The sequence below is a fragment of the Equus asinus genome, chromosome 18, assembly GCF_041296235.1.
Source record: "Equus asinus isolate D_3611 breed Donkey chromosome 18, EquAss-T2T_v2, whole genome shotgun sequence".
NCBI lineage: Eukaryota > Metazoa > Chordata > Mammalia > Perissodactyla > Equidae > Equus > Equus asinus.
Genome location: NC_091807.1, coordinates 26,721,857 through 26,742,673, shown reverse-complemented (window position 1 = coordinate 26,742,673; position 20,817 = coordinate 26,721,857). Strand labels below are relative to the sequence as shown.

General features: G+C 39.7%; 1 protein-coding gene and 1 long non-coding RNA gene across 5 annotated transcripts in view; both read right to left on the bottom strand.

Annotated features, from left to right (window-relative positions):
- The window catches only part of MAP3K7CL (MAP3K7 C-terminal like), a 36,739-nt gene extending 27,403 nt beyond the window's left edge, over nucleotides 1–9,336 (bottom strand). Inside the window, exons 1-2 of one of the 4 annotated variants that reach the window (XM_044751153.2) lie at nucleotides 9,177–9,336; nucleotides 3,916–4,024 (exon numbers count right to left, since the gene is read on the bottom strand). In XM_044751153.2, the coding sequence (XP_044607088.1) occupies nucleotides 3,916–4,024; nucleotides 9,177–9,224 (157 nt within the window). In that variant the 5' untranslated portion in view covers nucleotides 9,225–9,336. Of the gene's footprint in view, nucleotides 1–3,915; nucleotides 4,025–5,520; nucleotides 5,569–5,988; nucleotides 6,381–9,176 lie in introns of those variants that run through there. The other 3 variants (XM_014866405.3, XM_014866408.3, XM_014866417.3) reach the window with 3 other exon arrangements.
- A 2,992-nt stretch (nucleotides 9,337–12,328) lies between these two features.
- The window catches only part of LOC139040976 (uncharacterized), a 57,462-nt gene continuing 48,973 nt past the window's right edge, over nucleotides 12,329–20,817 (bottom strand). The window contains exon 4 of the long non-coding RNA XR_011495370.1: nucleotides 12,329–12,455. This is a non-coding gene — a long non-coding RNA (uncharacterized lncRNA). The remainder of the gene's footprint in view (nucleotides 12,456–20,817) is intronic.

The window sequence follows — 20,817 nt, the reverse complement described above, 5'->3', positions numbered from 1 at the left end:
ACGGTCTATTTGGAGTCTTGCCACTCATTCTGCTATCAATGAACAATGATCAACTCCCCATCTACCAGGGCCAGTCTGTCACCAAGTCCTTTCAACCCTTCCTCCAAAATGTACTTGAATTCAATCATCCCACTCCATTCTTTAATCCAGGCTCTCATCACCTCTTTTCTATATCAATATAAAAAGCCTCTCCCATTCTCTCATCTCTCCACATTCCGGACTATTCCACCAATTGAATATTTACCGTTTTCATCATATTACTCCCTTGCTCAAGAACTTTTGACACTCTATTGGTTCTGATCAAATCCAGACTCTTTTGTTGAACTTTCAAGATTGGCTTGGGAACGCTAGTCTACTGCTGTCTAAACAGATAGTCTGCATAGGTGCCAGCACAATGCCTAGCTCAAAGCAGGGCTCAATAAACAGCATGTTACTCTTCCACAGTTCAGACCTTGGCTCCAATTGACAAGAGTTTTAGTATTTCCTGAATATATCATGTTCTTCCTGACTCTTGGGTTTTGTTCATGCTTTCTGTTTGGAGGGAAAAGGAAGAATTGTTAGAAGATGTGTAGCTCCCTTTTTTGTACCTGGTACCCAGAAATGGCATCTCTCCTATACTGCCTTTCAATGCCCTACCCACCTTCAAGCCCAGGTTGACTCTCATATCTTCCAAAAAGCTATTCCTATCTGCTCTGGTGACATAGAATTTTTCCCAAATCCCTTTGCCCTATAAAACCCGTAGTAGGAATCATGCACATCCCACTCACCTTTGGCAGAGTGTGGGAGGCACAGAAACTAAGTAAAGTTCAGCTAATTGATAAGAGGTGAAGCAGAGATAACCATAATCCACCAACTGGATAATTAGTCCCTAAATAATTGCAAGTTAGTTATACAATAAACTCCACCTTGACATCAAGTAGAAGTGTGAGACGTAGGTGGGATGCAAAACTGCTTAGTAGTTTATATTTTACTTAATATTCCAGAATTAATTATCCTAAATATAGGGACCAGTAGAGTACTTAATTTGTGTCAAGCACTTTGCCAAATGCTTTACCTATATAGTGTTATTTAATTCTTACAACAACTTTGTGAACTATTACTATACACATCTTACGGGAAACTGAAGTTCAGCAAAGTTAAGTGACTTACCCAAGATCATACAAATAGTGATGGAGATGGGTCTAGAAACTACGCCTTGCTGACTCCAAAGCTATACGTTCTTAACCTCTACACCAAATCATCTCAGAAAAATATGCAAAAAAAGTCCTAACATAACTGGAGGAATGAGCACTGGATTAGGCTCATAAGAAATGAATAAGTCAACATTCAAAGGCAAAGAGGACTCGCTTCTCGTGGACTCTGCTTACTCCTCAACAATAAATCCACGAATATGGAATTACTCCCCAAAAGTTCATCTTAGTTTCCCCATTTACTATGGAAGTCTGGGGTGTTTCCCCCCTAAATGTGTGGTCTGGAATGCACTGGAATTCGAAAGGTATGCACAGTGTGTGTGATGGCAAGTGTTGCTCAGTGTGACGTTCCACATGCTCCTTACTCAAGAATTCAGAGGGAGTGGCCCCAAATATTTGCAAAGCATCTTTCTGTGCACTCACACTGCATGTGCAGGCAAAAATACAGATCACTGGGCCTCGATCTGGGCCTACCTCATCAGAATATACAGGAGGAGGGCCTTAGAACATATGTTTTTGAGGCGTGCTCTCAGGTGATTATTTTAAGAAAGGTTGATAAACGCAGAACCCCAGCTCCTGTCTTCACTCTCTAGTTAAGTGCCCTTTCTAGAGATAGGGGGACACTTTGATCATAAGAAAAACTTTTTCAATTTTCGCAGATTCTTCATAAGGCTTCCTGAGCATGGTTTTGTAGAACTAGAGGGTAGGAATTACTTGAAATAAATGACAACCCTTTTTTGAAGCTATTATATCAAAAAACATGAATTTCACAAGTGGGCATTCTTGGGACATTTGAAAGAGACTAGAACAAATCAATCTAAATTGATTAGTGAATAACATGCAGGAGCTCCCAGTCAGGGGCCAAGAGAGTTCAAAGGAGGATGGCAAATTAATACAAGTTATACATCTTATACTTCAAGGAAGAGTCTATTCAGGCAGGCTAAAGATAAAGATTCACCTCGCCAAGGCTCTTTTCTGTACATAAATTCTTTTAAAATAAAGACGAAGGAACAGTACCTTTATTTGTCCCATCCAAAATTATGATATAATAATATTGTTTGAAATAAACAAGCTTCATAGACTGAAATTTTCTTTGAAAAGCCGTTGATTGTAACAGGACTTGTTCTGCCCATGTGGGACATGAACACAAGCAAGAAAATTATATATCTTCTCTCTCCCAGGATTTTGGGTTTACATGTGTCTGTCTTGAGAACTAGTCACTCAAGCACTATTCCTCAAAATCTTGCATTTATGAAATACATAAAAACAGGAGGTGTTTTTCTTTTCCTTCTTGGAGAAACAGTATGGGATAATGGAGAGAGTTTGGATTGCCAAGTCTAGAGACCTACATTTAAATCATAACTTTGTTACTTACGAGCAGTCTCTGGACCTCAATCTCTGTCTCTGTAAACTGGGAATACTAATGCCCACATTGCATGGTTAATTTAAAGATCAGAAATAATGTACGTGGATGCCTAATACAAAAGAGAAATGCAATTAATGTTAGTTGTCATTTCTATGTTGGGATGGACTGGCTTGCCCATTGGGAGATTTCCCTTTACCACTATCTTTCAAGGCAACCTCTGAGCGGGAACATAAGACAACAGAAGGCCACGGGAACAGTGTTAGAAGAACAGATGATGAAGAGCCAAGGCTTCACTTCTTCCTACTCTAGAATAAATCCTCCAATGGGGGTGTACCATCCAGGAAACCAGGGGATAGATGTGTCACCACCATAATCACTTGGTATAGTAAAGCCTGAATTGGCTGTGTAATATCAAACTTCACAGAGTCCAGATCCTTACTTTGCATTATTTTGGGGATGAACCTGTCTCTTTTCACTTATTACTTTTCAAAGCATTACCACTACACGGGCATTGTAGGAAGAAAAATAGCTAGATAGCTAGATAGTTGGATGGATGGATGGATGGATGGATAGATAAAGAGATAGACAGATAGGCAGATAGATAAATAGATAGATAGATAGAATTTGTCCTCAAAAGACCCAAGGTTTAAATGGTAATGCTTTTGAGCATGTATTATATGATTTTAACAGACGACACTAGACTGAGAGCAAAGGCTGGCACCAATGGCAGAGATCCAAGCCTCCATTCCTCACCACTGTGACCTCACATCACCTGAGGCCCCCTGTCAAAGGTGGTGCAACTCAACATATATGTTAAGAGGTCATTGAGGGGAGCCATGACGAGGAGCTCTACGTATGGCAGCCTCACCTCAGACCTTACTATTTTGAGAGGGTCCGCCTCACCTGTCCCATTCATTACGCTGGCTGAAGTCTGTTTGTTATCACCGGAAGTGTGGGAGCACCAGTGAGAAACCAGCTTTTGGAACTCAGGCTTCAGGAAATGCTGCTGGAACTGGGACAGTGATATTTTTATATTATCTAACCAACTGCCAACTCTTAATAAATGTTTCCTCGTGCAGTTTTAACAATGACATACTTTGCTATCATTAGAAATTGTCATACCTCCATGAATTTTATAACAAAAAAAGCTAAAATGGGGACAGTAAAAAAGAAGAAGAAATGTGCTAAAACAACCAAAGGACTGAGAAGCCACACTTGAACAATGCATGATGAAAGATCACATTCCCCATAGGTCGTGCCAGACATGCATTTTTAAATGCCCTTTGTGAAACTAGAAAAGATGATGGTAAAAAAGGCGGCAGGCATGGAGGTGGCCCTTTCCCTTGGAGCAGAGCATACCTGAGGCATTATCAAGGCTGAAGGCGATGCGTACTGGCTTATCCGCAGGTACCCTGGCTGTGCTGATCATGTGGGCACCTGCGCCTTGGCCTTCCCCTGGGTCTTCCAGCTGTAGGGACAAGAGAGAGAGCTGTTGTCATTTTACCCAAGGTCATTCCTTGAACACTCAGAGGCCCTTGGAAATTAGAGAAGAAAGTAAGTAAGCATTGATTTCTTATGTTAAAGATACTTCTAGTTCCTAGCTTTCTTTCCCTACATTGAAAGTATTTGCCTACCCCATTTAAAATTATTTTTCTGGCTTATAAAAAATTGCTTTAGAAATATACATCTAGAATGAAATATACAAGATGGAACAAAATCTCCACCCCCTCTCACTTTTTTAGTATCCCTTCACAATGACTAGTCCAACTTTGGCCCTTCAAGGTCTTATATAGTGTTTTATTTTTAATTGAGGGGGATAGAGAAGTCTTAATGGGCGATCAGATGGCTCCAGGTTAGACTAGCTTTTCACACTCATAAACCTAGATTGGATCTGAGATATTGATCTGGGAGTGGTAAAGAATGAGTATCATGGAATCATTTCAAGAATACCAAAGATTATTTAAAAATATCCCACAGTTATATTATGAATATTATGTGCTTTAAATATGTGATCAACTACCTGTAAATCTAGCAAACATTTCCAAGTTTGTACATCTTAACAACATATAATACAAGAAAAGACAAAACTTAAAAACATCCTATTGATGTTCTACCTCACCCATTAAATTATCATTTAATTAACAAACTAAGATAAAATGAATGGAAAAACATCCTACAGATAAGATGGATTGGGATGGGCAAAAATACATAAATATATCTTTGTTATAATAAGAGAATTTAGCCCAAATACATTTTAACTAAGATATTTGATATTTTTGTCCAATGGGACTAGAAAAAGATATTGTTATAAATACATGACATCTTTATTATTTAAATACATATATTTAACTTTTCTATTTTTAGTGCTGTTCCCCTAAACCCTCTACTTTCCTTCTCATGGAATCAGTAAATCAAAAACTCTGAATGATATTTTAAGGAAAACATCTCTAAAAATGGCAAAATATAAATCATCTCTTTAGCCATCCTTAGCAGGATTCTGGGAACTGCTTTCACGGGAGATTTTCTCATCGCAAGGTTTCAGGCTTTTTCCCATAACTTTTCTCTATCTAAAAATAGTGTCTAGAACACTGAATTTTGTTTTTACAATTATTAATAGAGCCAAAGCAAATGCACATATATATATATACACACACATATATACACACATATATTTAGACACACATACATATGGAATCATCTTACCCAGTATATGAAAAGAGAACAAGTTTATATTAAACATCTAATATAGTTTTGGGGAAAAACCAGCAACTGTTTATTACCCAGTTAGAATTGTATTTGGCCCATTCATTTAACACTACAAATAGAATGAACCATAAAGCACTCCAAGTCATGCCATTCTAAGTTAGAAAAAAGTAGTAACGTGAAACGTTCAATGTAAGAAAACGGTAACATAAGATCGCTGTTACTAGACTGAGGATTTGTTTTATCTTAGCTCTGACATACATTTCTGTGTGGTCTCGTCTGCTTAGAATCAACCTTCTTGTTAGCCACCTGTTCCTAGGGAATAGAACAGACTGTCTCAAATTTAACAAAACAAACAATAAAAATCCCCTCAGAGTTGTAGCTAAAAGAAAAATTCTTATTGTTACGCACTGTACCATCATCAAACCCTTTTATGATAACATCTAAGGATGAAAAGCTGGGCTCCTCTTTTGGCTACATCTCCCAACGCTTTCCTGCACCAAGAAAGCAAGCACAAGAGGTGGAAATTTGCCTCCAGGATTTTGTACAGAGATCTCTGGTATCGTTTCCAGCAACAGGAAATGGAATTGATAAACACAGCTAATTACAGCCCCTCCCCTCCACACCACCAAGAACATCTGTCTGCCTCCAAAAGGATGGCGGCGAAGAAGAGGGGTGGGTTTTGAGTCCCACACGGTGTGGACCATAAGAGCCCCTCAACCAACTTGCCTTTTCATCACACCGCCTGGGGAAATGGACCACTGGTTCCTCCTCTCGGCTGTAACAGAGCTTTGGTTAAGTTGCTGGTGCTCCGAGCGTTTAGTTCGGTTTTCACACCTGTTGCCTTACCTCACTTGGTTGAGTGTCTGCACTTGTGTAATCCAGGGCCAGCCACTGCCTTGGCCAGTCGTTGCCTTTGTGGAGTAAAGACTTAGCAAGAGAGCAGGCTGCACCTGCTACATAGCAGCCACTGACAATCTGAGGAGCAATGACAGCTGTCAGGGCAGCTCGCTGCTACCTGCTCTCCCCCAGACCCCAGCGTCCCACGGGGCCTCCCTGTTCTGCTTCCCTCCACAACCCCTCTCTCCTTTCCTTGCCTCTCCAATAGCCAGGATGTTGTCATGCTTCTAGAAAAAGCAAGAGCAAAAGAAAACCCTCCTCCTGTCAGAGGCATTGATAAACAGCAAGTTGTGGAGAGTCCAAATGTTTTAATTCATTAGTCCTGGCAAACTTAAAATACAAACAGACTTGCTTCACAAGACAGGAATGTCTTCAGCATGACCCAATCGGTGCCTGTGTCTATTCCAGCAAACTGGCAAAGACAGCATGACTCCAGTCAGCAAAAATGTCGGCAGCTCCAGTCAACTCAGCAAGACCCAGCCAACTTGGACGGGCCACAGGCTGACTCTCAGATGGTAGCAGCGATGATCCCAGTTAAGAACGTGAGGTTTGAGGTTGAGCTGCTGATGGGCTCAGTGACTTGATCCCAGCTACAAATGCAACTGACCGCAAAATAGGTCAATGGTCAATAGCAATGGACCAGTAGGGTTTTCAACCCTGATAAAACAGCAGTTAACCTGAATATTAATAGTACTTTAAGATAGTTGGACAGTGAAGTTGAGGTTAAATAATTAAAGACAAAAAAGTCTTAAGAGAATGCAAAGACAAGCCTCAGACTGGGAGAAAATCTGTGCAAAATATATACCAGAAAAAGGACTGGTATCCAAAATATAAAAAGAACTCTTAAAACTCAACAATAGGAAAACGAACAACTCAATTTGAAAAGTGGGCAAAAGATCTGAACAGACACCTCACAAAAGAAGATTTACAGATGGAAAATAAGCATATGAAAAGATGCTGGACACCACATGTCATTAGGAAATTGCAAATTAAAACAACCATGAGACACCACTACACACTTACTAGAGTGGTCAAAACCCAAAACACTGACAACACCAAACACTGGTGAGGATGCAAAATGGTACAACCACTTTGGAAGAGTTTGTCAGTTTCTTACAAAACTAAATATACTCTTACTATGTGATCCAGCCATCACTCTTCTTAGTATTTACCCAAAGGAGCTGAAGACTCACGGCCACACAAAAACCTGCACACAGATGTTTATAGCAGCTTTATTCATAATTTCCAAAACTTGGAGGCAAAAAAGATGTCCTTCAGAAGGTGAACGGATAAACTATGGTATATACAGACAATGGAATATTGTTCAGTGATAACAAGAAATGAGCTATCAAGCCATGAAAACACATGGAGGAGCCTTAAGTGTATATTACTGAGGGAAAGAAGCCAATATGAAAAGGCTACATACCGTACGATTCCAACTATATGACATGCTGGAAAAGAAAAACTATGGAGACAGCAAAAAAGCAGTGGCTGCCAGGGGTTAGAGGGGAGGGAGGGAGGGATGAAAAGGCAGAGCACAGAGGATTTTTAGGGCAGCGAAACTGTCCTGAATGATACTATAATGGTGAATACATGTCATTATACATTTATCAAAACCCATAGAATGTACAACACCAAGAGTGAACTCTAATGCAAACTATGGATTTTAGTTAAATAATGTATCTATATTGCCTCATCGATTGAAATAGATGTACCACACTAATGCAAGATGTTAATAATATGGGGGAGAAATGTGGTTAGGAGGGGATATATGGAGATATATGACATAGATAAGAACTCTGTGATTTTCACTCATGTTTTTTCTGTAAACCTAAAACTGATCAAAAAATGTTAAATTAATAAGTAAAAGGACTTGGAAGGTTTGCTTAATCTAATGAATAAAAGGCTGATTTGTTATGGTATACACAGCAATAAGCTGCATAGATTCAGATGATTAGAGCACTTACATATAAACCTACTTGCATTTCTAACTGCAAATCTTTCCAGGAGTTATTATTACTGTTTTCGTGTTATTTTGTAGTTAATAAGGTCATCTTACATAATGCATTATAATTTTTCAAAAGAGGCTCATCTGCGGGGCTGGCCCCGTGGCCGAGCGGTTAAGTTCGCGCGCTCCGCTGCAGGCGGCCCAGTGTTTCGTTGGTTCGAATCCTGGGCGCGGACATGGCACTGCTCATCAAACCACGCTGAGGCAGCGTCCCACATGCCACAACTAGAAGAACCCACAACGAAGAATACACAACTATGTACCGGGGGGCTTTGGGGAGAAAAAGGAAAAAAAATAAAATCTTAAAAAAAAAAAAAAAAAGAGGCTCATCTGCTACCTCATCTTCATCTTCTGAATAATCCTGTAAAGTAGTCATGGCCGATATTGTCACCCCTATTTGACAGATGAGCAAACTGAGACTCAGACAATTTAAGTAACAGGCTCAAGGATAAATGCTCATTATGGAATAAAGGACCCAGATAGAATCCAGGTTTTCTAATTTTCAGTTCACGCTATTTCCACTACACCAGGATGTACTCTGTATGAAAGACCCAATTGAATTGTTTCATTAACAATGTCTGACTCTCAGCTTTTGGCTTGGAGGAAACAAAGGTATAACATTCTTCAAAGGTCTAGCATCCAGGTTCATCTGACACTAACCATCTTTATCATGACACTTAAGTTCAACCCCAAGAAAATCAAAGTTGTGCATCTTATGTGTGCTAATGGGGAAGTGGATACCACATCCGCACTGGCTCCCAAATCAGCCCCTGGGTCTGCCTTCAGAAAATCTGGTGGTGACAGCAACATTGCCAAGGGAATCAGTGACTGGAAGCATCTGGATTCCAGTGAGACTGATCCATCAGAATGGAAAGACCCAGAATGAGGTAGCACCTTCCTCCTCTTCCCCCATCATCAAAGCCCTTGGGGAGTCACTCAGAGATAGAAAAGAGCCGTTACACATAAAACACAATGGAAATATTGCCTTTTATGATATTGTCAAGAGCACCTGACAGATGAAGCGTAGATCTTTATCCAGAGAATTCTCCAGCATCATTAAGCAATCCTGGGGACTGCCCAGTGTGTGGGCTGCAATGCCAACGGCTGCATCCTCATGACATCCAAGATGACATCAACAGTGATGTGGCAGATACCCAAGTGATACAGAGCTACAAAGGAAAAGATTTTGTGAAAGGATAATTTGACAACAGTGAGAAAGGAACAAAAAGAACACATCTTAATAGTCTAAATGTGCTCTGTCCAAGTCTAATCATATAAACTCAAGGTTTTAAATAATAATACTATTCACCATTTTTGTTCTCATAGGAGCAACAATGTATTTTTTGGCCGTTTATCTAAACACCTCCAAGAGAGTTACAAATCTGAAACCCAAGTGAAATCCCTTCCAGCTGTAACCCAAAATAATTACATGGTATTTTAAGAATTCAATAGAATTATACTAATTCAGTCCAGAAAGGATTATGTGTGTACATCAAAATATTAACAGATTAACAATATGTCTCTGGGTAGCAGCAATAGATACAATTTTTATTTTCTTCTTTTCAGCAATAAATGTGTTTTACTGTTATATGGAAAGTTGTTGTTGTCATTGTTGTTGTTTGGTGAGGAGAATTGGCCCTGAGCTAACATCTGTGCCAATCTTCCTCTATTTTGTATGTGGGTCACCGCCACAGCATGGCTTGCTGAGCAGTGTGTAGATCCACACCCAAGATCTGAACCTATGAACCCTGGGCCACTAAAGTGGAGCACACAAACTTAATCGCTATGCCACCAGGCCAGACCTGGAGAGTTATTTTTAATAGTATTTAAGGAGCTTTATAGATAATGAACTCTAGACTTGCTTCTGAATTATGGTCTGTAATACACACAGCATCTCATGGTATAGACTGTTATCACAATTAATGTGATCTCAACTTCTTGATATAATTCAGTAAGCATTTTGGGAAGAATTGGTATGTTCCAGGCTGGTGTTTCCCAAATTTGCCTCATTACTGGGTCTGTGCATTTTAAAAATACCCATTCCCAGGCTCTGCCATGGCAGTGACTCAGTGTGGCTGGGGTGGGCCCAGGGTTTTGTAAATTTAAACAAGAAATACTAATGTTTATACACAGCATTTAGAGAATGGTTTAAAAGACATTTTCACCAACACTAAAGCTGGCCCTCTACTGCTCTGTACCACGTGCAGCCCATAGTCTCCAAAAAAGAATATATCATGATACTGAAATAACCAGTCTTCCTTATAACCATTGTCAGCAATTTTTTTCTGTAAAGGGCCAGATGATAAATGTCTTACACTAAATGGGCTATTACCGTCTCTGTCGGAACTACTCATCTCTGCCATTGTAGCACAAAAGCAGCCACAGATGATGTATTTGAATGGATGGGCTCCAACTTTATTTGCAAAAACAGGAAACAAGTGGACATGTCTGAATTCCAATAAAACTTTATTTACAAAAACAGACAGCAGCCTGGATTCAGCCCACAAGCTGTAGCTGACCAACTCCTGCCTCTCCTTATCCCAAACTGAACGACCAGTGGACATGCTCAGCACAGCTTCACGTACAGTGCCATGTGGCACAGGACGAGTCTCTTTTTTTGCCACTCTCAGTTCCCTCTCTTCCATTTACTTCTCCCAACTCCACCCCCACCAAAATTTTAATGTCTGACTTTCTTCAGTCAGTGAAGCGAATGCCCCTAAGTGATTTATTAACCTGACTATTTCATAAAGCACTGACACATCTGTTTGAAACAAACACAAGTGAATAAATATTTAACTAACTAAGTAATTAAAAGCACTTAGCAGGTTTCCTTAGTCTAGTGAATGGAAGGCTAATTTGTGATGATACACAGCACAATAAAGCTGTAGAGATTCAGATGATTAGATTCTTCTAACTGGTTCCAGGGACTGCACATGCAGGCATGGGGGGAAAGCAACACAGGGACCTGTTGCATAACATGATCTCCAGCCATTGTTCTTTTGAGTGGCCTCTTCCTCTGCTCCCCACCCCAGTCAAGCCTCAGGTGAGATTTCCCATGCTCCCAAAGAAGTCTCTTTGTGGTGCCTACTTGCAGCAATGTTGTCATTCCTTTGTAAATCTCTTCTCAGGGTGATACAGTGAAAGATCACAAAGCAAGGATAGAAGCTGTAAACCAAAATCAAGACCATTCCTCCCCAAGAACTTCTGATCATACATTGTTGAAGCCAGGTACCTGAGGGTTACTGTAGATATTCAATAAGAATATGGTTGCCTTTTGACCTTGTTCCCAACACGGACATAGAGGAAACTTGTCAATTTGCTGTTTTCTTATTTAACTTGAGGGGTGACTCAGGGGATGTATGAGTTTGTTTTGCGGAAGAAAGAGAATGCCTTTGGGAAGGGTGTGTTCACCAAATGGCCGGCCCCCAGCAGCAGTTGCAGATTGCCAAGGGGCTTATCAGGGGTGACCTCTTTGTTTTTCCAAAGCTCCTCCTGCCAAGCCCCTTAACTCAGTAAAACCCCCTCTTTTTGCTCCAGTTAATGCAGATTTGAATGAATCCATGCTCCCACCTTCTTGTCTTGACCAACTCAAGTAAACCTTTCTCCATCTCCAAGCACCAATGTCTCAGTGTTTAGCTTACTGTGCACTAGGCACACAAACTTGAGATTAAGAGGTTCAGTATCATTGTCAGAGCCTTTCATTTTAAAGGTGGCAGGGAGACATTTTCCTAATCCAAGTTTACTTCAGGCTTCAGATAGCAGAACAATCAGCTTCATATCATTTTTGACCTAAAGTTCAAGAGAGAAGTGAGTAGGATTAGAACCATTAAACTACTCAATGGGTTCTCTTTCCTGGGCCTTGTCGTTCACTCAATGAGACAGAACAATGTACAGTGTTTAAGAGTCTGGCTGCCTGGGTCCCCAACCTAGCTCTGTCTCTTGCTGGTGTGGGACTTTGGTAAAGACACTTAAATAACCTGTGCCTCAATTTCCCCAAGTATGGGGGATAATTATAGTATCTATGTTATCTGCTGTTTCAATGATTAAAAGACAATATAAGTAAAGGACTTACAACAATTCCAGGAAGACAATAAGTACTATATAAATAGAAATTATTGTTTCAAGGGGGAAAACTATAGAGAAACACACCCCGCAAAGCGCACCTAGAGTTAGAAGACGTAGGTTTGAATTGTGATTCTGCCTTCAAAGGCTGTGTGAGTTTAGACGAGACACTTCACACCCCCAGGCCTCAGTTTTCTCATCCAGAGCAGGGGTCAGCAAATTGTTTCTGTAAAGCACCAGAGGGTAAGTATTTTAGGCTTTGCAGGCCATACAGCCTCTGTCACAATTACTCATCTCTGTTGTTTCTATTATCAAAAGCAGCAATAGACAGTATATAAATTGATGGATAGACTCTAATAAAACTTTATTTACAAAAACAATAAATAAATGCATACAGCTATATTCCAATAGAACTGTATTTATGGACACTGAAATTAGAATTTCATACAATTTCCAAATGTCACCAAATATTATTCTCCTTTTGATATTTTTAAGCTTTTTTGAGATATAATTGACATATATTATATTAGTCTCAGATGTACAACACAATGATTTGATAATTGTACACATTGCAAAGTGATCATTGCAGTGAATCTAGTTAACATCCATCACCACACCTAGTTACAGATTTTTTTCTTGTGATGAGAACTTTTAAGATCTACTCTCTTAGCAACTTTCAAGCATATGATACAGTATAGTTAATCATAGTCACCATGCTGTACATTATATCTCCATGACTTACTTATTTTATAACTGGAAGTTTGTCCCTTTTTGATATTTGTCAACTATTTTAAAATATAAAAGCCATTCTTAGCTCATGGGCCACACCAAAACAGGCCCTGGGCCAGATCTGACCTGAGGTCTACAGTTTTCAGACCCTTAATTTATAGAATCAGCCATGGGAAAACTCAGGGCTTCCCAAACTAGAATAATATAATGTGTGTCTGTGTGTGTGTGTGTGTGTGTGTGTGTGTGTGTATGTGTGGTCATTGTTTTGCCTTTTTAATTTGATTTATATGGAATTTAAGTGGTTTTATATTATATGTTTATCATTTATAGTTGACTAGATTTGACATATGTATTCCTATTTCTATAATATGTGTTCCTATTTCTAGAATAACTTAGACATCAGGCTCTTGGAGAGAGAATGACATTTTCTTTAATATTCTTGACCATGGTAAAATTATATTTATCTTATATTTCAACATTTGTATCTTTCCTGAGAATATAAACTAGAAGGACTAATAAAACCAAGTCTTAAAACTTGCTACAACAGTAAAGATATATTTATTTGATCATTTTAATATTATCCTAAGGAAAACAGGAATTCTTTATCATCTATAAATATCCCAGGTATACCCCAAAGGGCAAGAACACTCCATTCCTGCACACAATCAAACAGAACTATCATATCAAAAAACAACCCACAAGGTTCCCCAACATCATCAAACATCCAGACAGTATTGAAACCTCCAGTTTTCTCACAAATATCTTAAATTAATTTTTCAGTTTGTTTTTCATTTTTAATCAAGACCCAAACAAGGTCTAAATATATGATTGGTTGTTATTTTTTTTTAAATCTACAGGTACAGTCTCCAACTCATTTTTTTTTTTTTGCAATTTATTTGTTAAAAAAAAACAGGGACCAGCTTGATGATGCAGCAGTTAAGTTTGCACATTCCACTTCGGCAGCCCGGGGTTCACCAGCTTGGATCCCAGGTGCGGACATGGCACCACGTGCCATGCCATGTTGTGGTAGGCATCCCACATATAAAGCAGTGGAGGATGGCCACAGATGTTAGCTCAAGGCCAGTCTTCCTCAGCAAAAAGAGAGGAAGATTGGCAGCAGATGTTAGCTCAGGGCTAATCTTACTCAAAAAAAATAAATAAAATGAAGTAAAACAAAATTTTTTTAAAAAACCATAGGGTTTCCCACAGTTGCACCTCCACATTGTTGTTTAATGTGCTTTTCTGTCCTCTAGATTCTCTGTAAATTGACAATTGGGTCCAGGAACTTGATCAGATTCAAGTGAATAATATTCTTGTAAAAGAAAAAACTGTCTCCAATATCAACTTAGATAATTTTGCTAATAATTTTACTTAAGTAAGTACAAGCATAAAATTATGTGTAAACTTCTTTTTTGTAATTTTAAATTTTTTATTTTTATTTTTTTTTGAGGAAGATTAGCCCCGAGCTAACATCCACTGCCAATCCTCCTCTTTTCGCTGAGGAAGACTGGCCCTGAGCTAACAGCCATGCCCATCTTCCTCCACTTTATATGTGGACCGCCTACCACAGCATGGCTTGCCAAGTGGTGGCATGTCCGCACCTGGCATCCGAACCGGCAAACCCCGGGTTGCCAAAGCAGAACATGCACACTTAACCACTGTGCCACCTTGCTGGCCCCTGCGTAAGCTTCTTATGAAACTCTTATAAAACCAAATTTATAAAGCTCTTATAAAACCAAATTGACAAATTAGATACAAATAAAACAACAAAGTTAAAGTATAATTTATCCACATTGATCTAACATGACAGAATGTTTTCCTGAAAATAAGCAAGTGCACACACACAACGTGAACATGGTACTCATTCTGTAGCGCAGACTCATTTGGGTCCCTCCTCTCCACACTAATACAGGTGTGATGACTGGTTCCTTGTGGGGCATTTTCTCCGTGACCTGCTTTGAAACTCATTTTTGATTGGCACGCATGACATCCATGGCCTTCACACAACAAGCATACACTGAGGAAAGTGCTGAGCACTTGGTGTCTGTAAACATTGGTCTCCTTTTTGTTTTCTAACCACAACTGCTTCTTTTGTACCCTATTAGCCCATGACCACAAGTCTGTTAAAATCAGAAGGCCTAAACAGATGTATCCTGAATGCCTTTCAGACATTTCTCGAAGGAACTTCAATTTTAAGGTCACGTCTTTACTGAAACTGTTAATAAAGCTCACTGAACTATTTCTAAAAATCCCAAAGACTGAGCTGTATGCTGCATTAAATATTGTGGCTCTCTGCCCCTTTGGTGTATGTCTTTACTTTGAAAGCCTCCCACTGTGAGAGAGGACCAAATGCCAGTCAAACCCTCCAAACAAATGAGGGGAAGGAAAAAAAGAAGTTTTAGGCCTGAATTAGTCAGGATTCTTTTAGTTTCAAGAGTCAAAAACCAATTTAACATTGGCTGAAATAACAACGGGTGTTTATTAGCTCACATAACTAGGAAATCCAGAGGCCTCCTCCTTTCAGACATGGATTTATCCAAAGGCATTAAAACATCAGGAATCTGTTTCGCTCCACCTTCCGGGTCAGCTTTCTCGTATGTTAACTCCATTCTCAGATGGAGTCTCACCATGAGGTGGCCACCAGCTGCCTAAACTTACATCCTACAAGCTCTACAGGCCTAACGAAAAAAGAAGATCTTTCTCCTCAAGAATACTTGGGTAGGATAGTCTTTGGCCAAGGTTGTGTGCCATCCATCACTGTGGACCAGGAGGAAAGTACTTAGACAGTTGAGGCCTATATCATGGTTAAGGTTGGGTAGAGAGGGAATTATTTCCCAAATTGATAAATTGATGTTAAGCATACCAAAAAAAGAAAGGAAGAAAGGAAGGAGAGAGAAGGGGAGGAAGAAAAGAAATGACAAGAAAGAAAAGGCCACTTAAAAACGTTATGCTATTGATGCGGGATTGGTGAGTCAGGGAGTCAAAAGAAAGATTTCTTGGACTCTCAAGGTCTGGCAGTAGTGCTCTTTTATTCAGATAATAGCATGGGGACAGGACCCATGGGCAGTGAAGAGCTGCTTCAGTGTGTTGAAAGTTGGGGCTAAATTTATAAGGCATGGCTACGTGACTTATTTTTACTAGACAAAGAAAAGATGATGTAAAAAGTCATTAAATGGTTTCACTGCAGATGGGGTCTGGTTATTGTGTGGTCGTATAACTTTAGACATGAATCTGGTCATACAAATCGGCATGTAGGCCAGGATGCCCTAGGCTTCTCTCCCTGGGGCAGCCCTAATCCACACCATAAAATCCATCAGGTCATGTAGATCAGCATGTGGGCCAGGTCACCTTGGGCTTCTCTACCTGGGGCAATCTTGATCCACATCACTATTATCCTCATAATAGGATATGTCATTGTCCCATGAGACATTCTGATTTCAAGACATTGGTGAGAAACGACCTTGATGGGACAAATACTATGAGCCACTCAGCTAAGCTCTTTTCACACACGACATAACTTAATGCTCATGACACCTCTTTAAGATAGCTGCTGTCATTCCTGTCTTATAGAGGAACAAACTGAGACTCAGAAAGTTTTAGGAATCTTCCCAAAGTTCCAGAGCTAATAAAGTATTAGACTAATTTGTTTGCCAAAATAAATCTCTTCATCTACAAACCAAAATCCTGTTCAAGGCATATGGCTAAAATTGCTTTTGTAGGAGATGCCTTTTCCTATTGCCAGACTGGGAGTCTCAAAAAGCCATTTCCTTATGAAAGAGAGATGTAAAGTCTCAGGGAGTATGAAGACCTTTGCTTATTTTAACAAGCTAATACCAGCAGATACAAATCTGATCACCTCATGTGATGAATAAAACCATGAGTGATTCCTTGTGCAAGGAATTCCTGGAAGCATTTATAACCAGCAATCAGAGAAACAAGGAGTATTAGAGTGGAATTGGATCTTAATCCAATTCCTTCTTGAGGAAACTGAGGCCCGGGAAAAGAGAGTTATGCCTGTAGACTGGAGAACAAAAAGGAAGGAGATTAGCCCTAAAAGTTCACATGTGCTTCAGCAGCACATATTAGCTTTAATTTATGCAGGAGTACTGATAGGCCAACAAAATATTACCTTTGAAAGCAGAATAGGACTCTGAAAAGGTAGGGATTTATAACATTCAAACTTTGAAAGAAACTATACGTGAGGTAGGAAAAATGTCTAATCTCACTGATCCTTCTCACACAGGATTTCCTCTCTGTCACCTCTCCATGCAGAATTGGTAACCAAATTGGGTGAATTCTTCCTCAGAAATGTTTCACAACATGCAGGTGGTGACTTCATCACCTAAATTCCTACTATGACTCTCTTCTAGATCATTCTCCACACAGCCACCGTTGGTTACCTTCCTTTAGAAGAGAGATATGGGGGCCAGCTCAGCGGCATAGTGGTTAAGTTGGTACGCTCTGCTTCAGCGGCCCAGGGTTCATGGGTTTGGATCCCAGGCACAGACCTACACACCACTCATCAAGTCATGCTGTAGCAGCATCCCACATACAAAATAGAGGAAGACTGGCACAGATGTTAGCTCAGGGAAAATTTTCCTCAAGCAAAAAAAGGAAGATTGATAACAGATGTTAGTTCAGGGCCAATCTTCCTCAGAAAAATAAAAAAGAGATGTGAATCACTATCATACCCTGGTGAAAAACATCTGTTGAGCAGAGGCAGCTTTCAGGGACCCTCACTTGTACAGACCCCTTCCAAGGACCTTGGTGGGGCTCTTGCAATGGGTTCACAAGGTCATATGTCTTTGTAAAATTTGCAAAAGTGAGATAGTTTAACTGCATCAGTTGAGACTTCCATCTCTTACCATTCCAGCTTCCTATGTGTCACACTTCCTCTTATGTTGGGTGGGAATGGAATAGCTGTGGAAATTTGGTTAAAGGGAAGCTGAGTTGGGTATACATTTACTATCCACGTATTTATGTGGTTCTTTGATTCATATAGAATATGTTGCTGGCTGAGCCAGTGTAGAAATGGCTTCCAGTATTACTCTACCACCCACTGTGCCAACTCACACAACATGACAGCAAGAAGGTACAGCGTTATCAGTCATCTCATGGTATTAATCTGTCCTAGAGGGCATTCATGATTTTGTAGGCTTTATCTCCAACAATACTTTCTGAGCTTCAAGCACTACTAACCAAGATCCAAACCCATATCCCTAAAGGGGCTTCCAGGTAGAGATGGCATCTTAAACATTTTGTATTTCTAAAACCCTGCTAAAATGATAGTCAAGTTTTGTTGTTGTAATTGTTTTTTGTCTTTATTGGTTTTCTTTTGCTTTTAGGCATGAATCCACAAGAATGGAAAAGGACACGAGAGAAACAAAATTTTCTGAGCTGGAAAGCAGACAGAAGAAAGGAAAAGAAGAGATGAGTAGACTGGAGAGAGCTGAATCAAACTTAAAGCAGGAAAAACTGAGAATCAAAACAGATTACAATCCTGTTAAGAAGGGAAAAAATAAAAGAGTAGTCAGAAATATTTCTGGAGCTCCCAATAACATTGGAAAGCACAAGGAAATGGAGTTAGTCTTGAATATTCTAAAGGAAATATCATTTCCAACCTAGAATTCCACACCTGACCAAACTATCAATCAAGTCTGAGGATTAAGGTCTTAAAAAATAATTTACATCCTGTGCTCTTTTCTCAGAAAGATACTGGAATAAACCAGGAAAGAGGAAGTCCTAGGTACAGGAAACAGAAAGATCCAACATAAGAGAGGGTAAAATAACACTTCAGGATGACAGTACAGGGGATTACAGAGTGACCCTGTGTGCCAGGAGAAGAGGCAGCCTGTCTCCAGTCCCCACAGAAGTAGGTCCAAAGGCTACAGGAATGGCTCCTTAGGAATAGGAAATGGTTAGACTTTATTGGGACAGTATGAGAAGAGATTTGGACATTTGGCAGAAGGGCAAAGACTTTTGGGGTTGAAGTGGTCACAAGCACATGAAATGAAATAGCAAACAAACAAAAAAATCAACTCTAAGGGCCAGCCCTGTGGCTGAGTGGTTAAGTTCACACGCTCTGCTCCAGCAGCCCAGGGTTTCACTGGTTTGGATCCTGGGCACAGACATGGCACCACTCATTAGGCCATGTTGAGGCGACGCCTCACATGCCACAACTAGAAGGACCCACAACTGAAATATACAACTATGTACTGGGGGGATTTGGTGAGGAAAACAGAAAGAAAAAAAAAAGATTGGCAACAGATGTTAGCTCCATGGTGACCCAAGCATCAGGGATGTTATCTATGAGGAACCTAGTGGGAGTCAGATAATACATTGCCTAAGCGGCACAGCTAACAATGGCCAGGCCAACAACTAAAAACTACAATTAACAACTGTCTAAAAAACTTTAGTTACTATCTACCCAATCATTAGTGGCTAACTGTCCACTGGTTTGAAAACCATCCTCTCTATCTCCTTAGGAAACACTCAATAAAATCCACATCATTCACCAATGCTTTTGAAATTGTGTATATTGAGAATGCAAAGAAGTAGTACATCTGAACTCAAAGCTGGTTTTGGGGAGACAACAGAGGTTACCCAAAGGGCGCAGTTACTTTTGGGTATGACACTATTTCTGAATAGTGTCACAAAGACCAACGACACAGAGAGTTGTAGCAATCATCCCAATGAGAAGCTGCTGGTGTGGAAACATTTTGTTGTTGATGATGGTGGCATTCAATTAATCAAATCACCAGCTCAAACTTTTCCATTTGATTATCAATTTAGATACACTCAATGTTTTCAGAGGTGGGGGCCAAAAGTAAAATGGTACAGAAGTGCAGTGGGGCAGTGGATATGCCTTAGCAATTCTTTTAGTGGAAAAAGTCACTGATGCAAAGAAAGAAGAAAGAGGACTCTCATTCCATACATGGCATCGAGCTGTTAGCAACCTTTTCATCATGGTTCATTTAGCCACATTGAGATTGTCCCTTCACGTCTCTGGGCCACAGTTTCCTCATCTGGAAAGGGGAGATTTAAAATTGATGCTCTTTACAATTCTAAATTCTTTCATTTTAGGAGGTGGAACAGCCCCAAAATGAAAAAAATAATTATCCTTAGAAGTACTTCCCTAGTTTTGATTCAGTAAAGAGTCAACTGGTTTGTAATAAACCAAAAATACATTTTACAGCAATCATCAAGAAAAGAACAGAATGAAGATAATCCCTCTTCTTTTTCCTGTTGAAGCCAGTTACCAACACCACCCTCAATTTTACTGCCAAACCCACTTAGTCATCAGCTATTTCGTAGCCAAGCAGAATCCATTCAGTCTTGATTATACCATGAAACCCAAGGACATCCAGAGAAGTGACAAGGAAGAGATCCTGTTTTGTTCATCAAAACATTTTTCAAATTAAGCCATCACATCCTAAAATAGTGGATTAGAATCACCCAGCAGGACTTCTTCCTGAAAGCATGCAAATGTACAATCCTTGTTTAGATGTGGAGTGTCAATTACTTGTGCAGATACAAAAATGACTATTAGCTAAGGCCTAATGAGACACCTGTCAATTTCCCTTTTTTTAGCTTAGCTACTTTCAATTCACAGGAGTCGCCCAACACAAACAGCATTTTGCTGACAGTTCTGTGTGTGCTTAAGCAGTGATAGCATTCAAACTAAAATGGAGTTTCAGATATTTCCATCCACTTCTTAAAAATTCATTTTAAGAATTACAGTATTAACCACAAATGAATGGCTGCCCAGCCTCTCAAATGAGATACAGAAATAGCATTGTTAAGTCCATCACAGAAGGGACAGCTTCCCATCATTGCTCCAGCTAAACGAGAATGAAGAT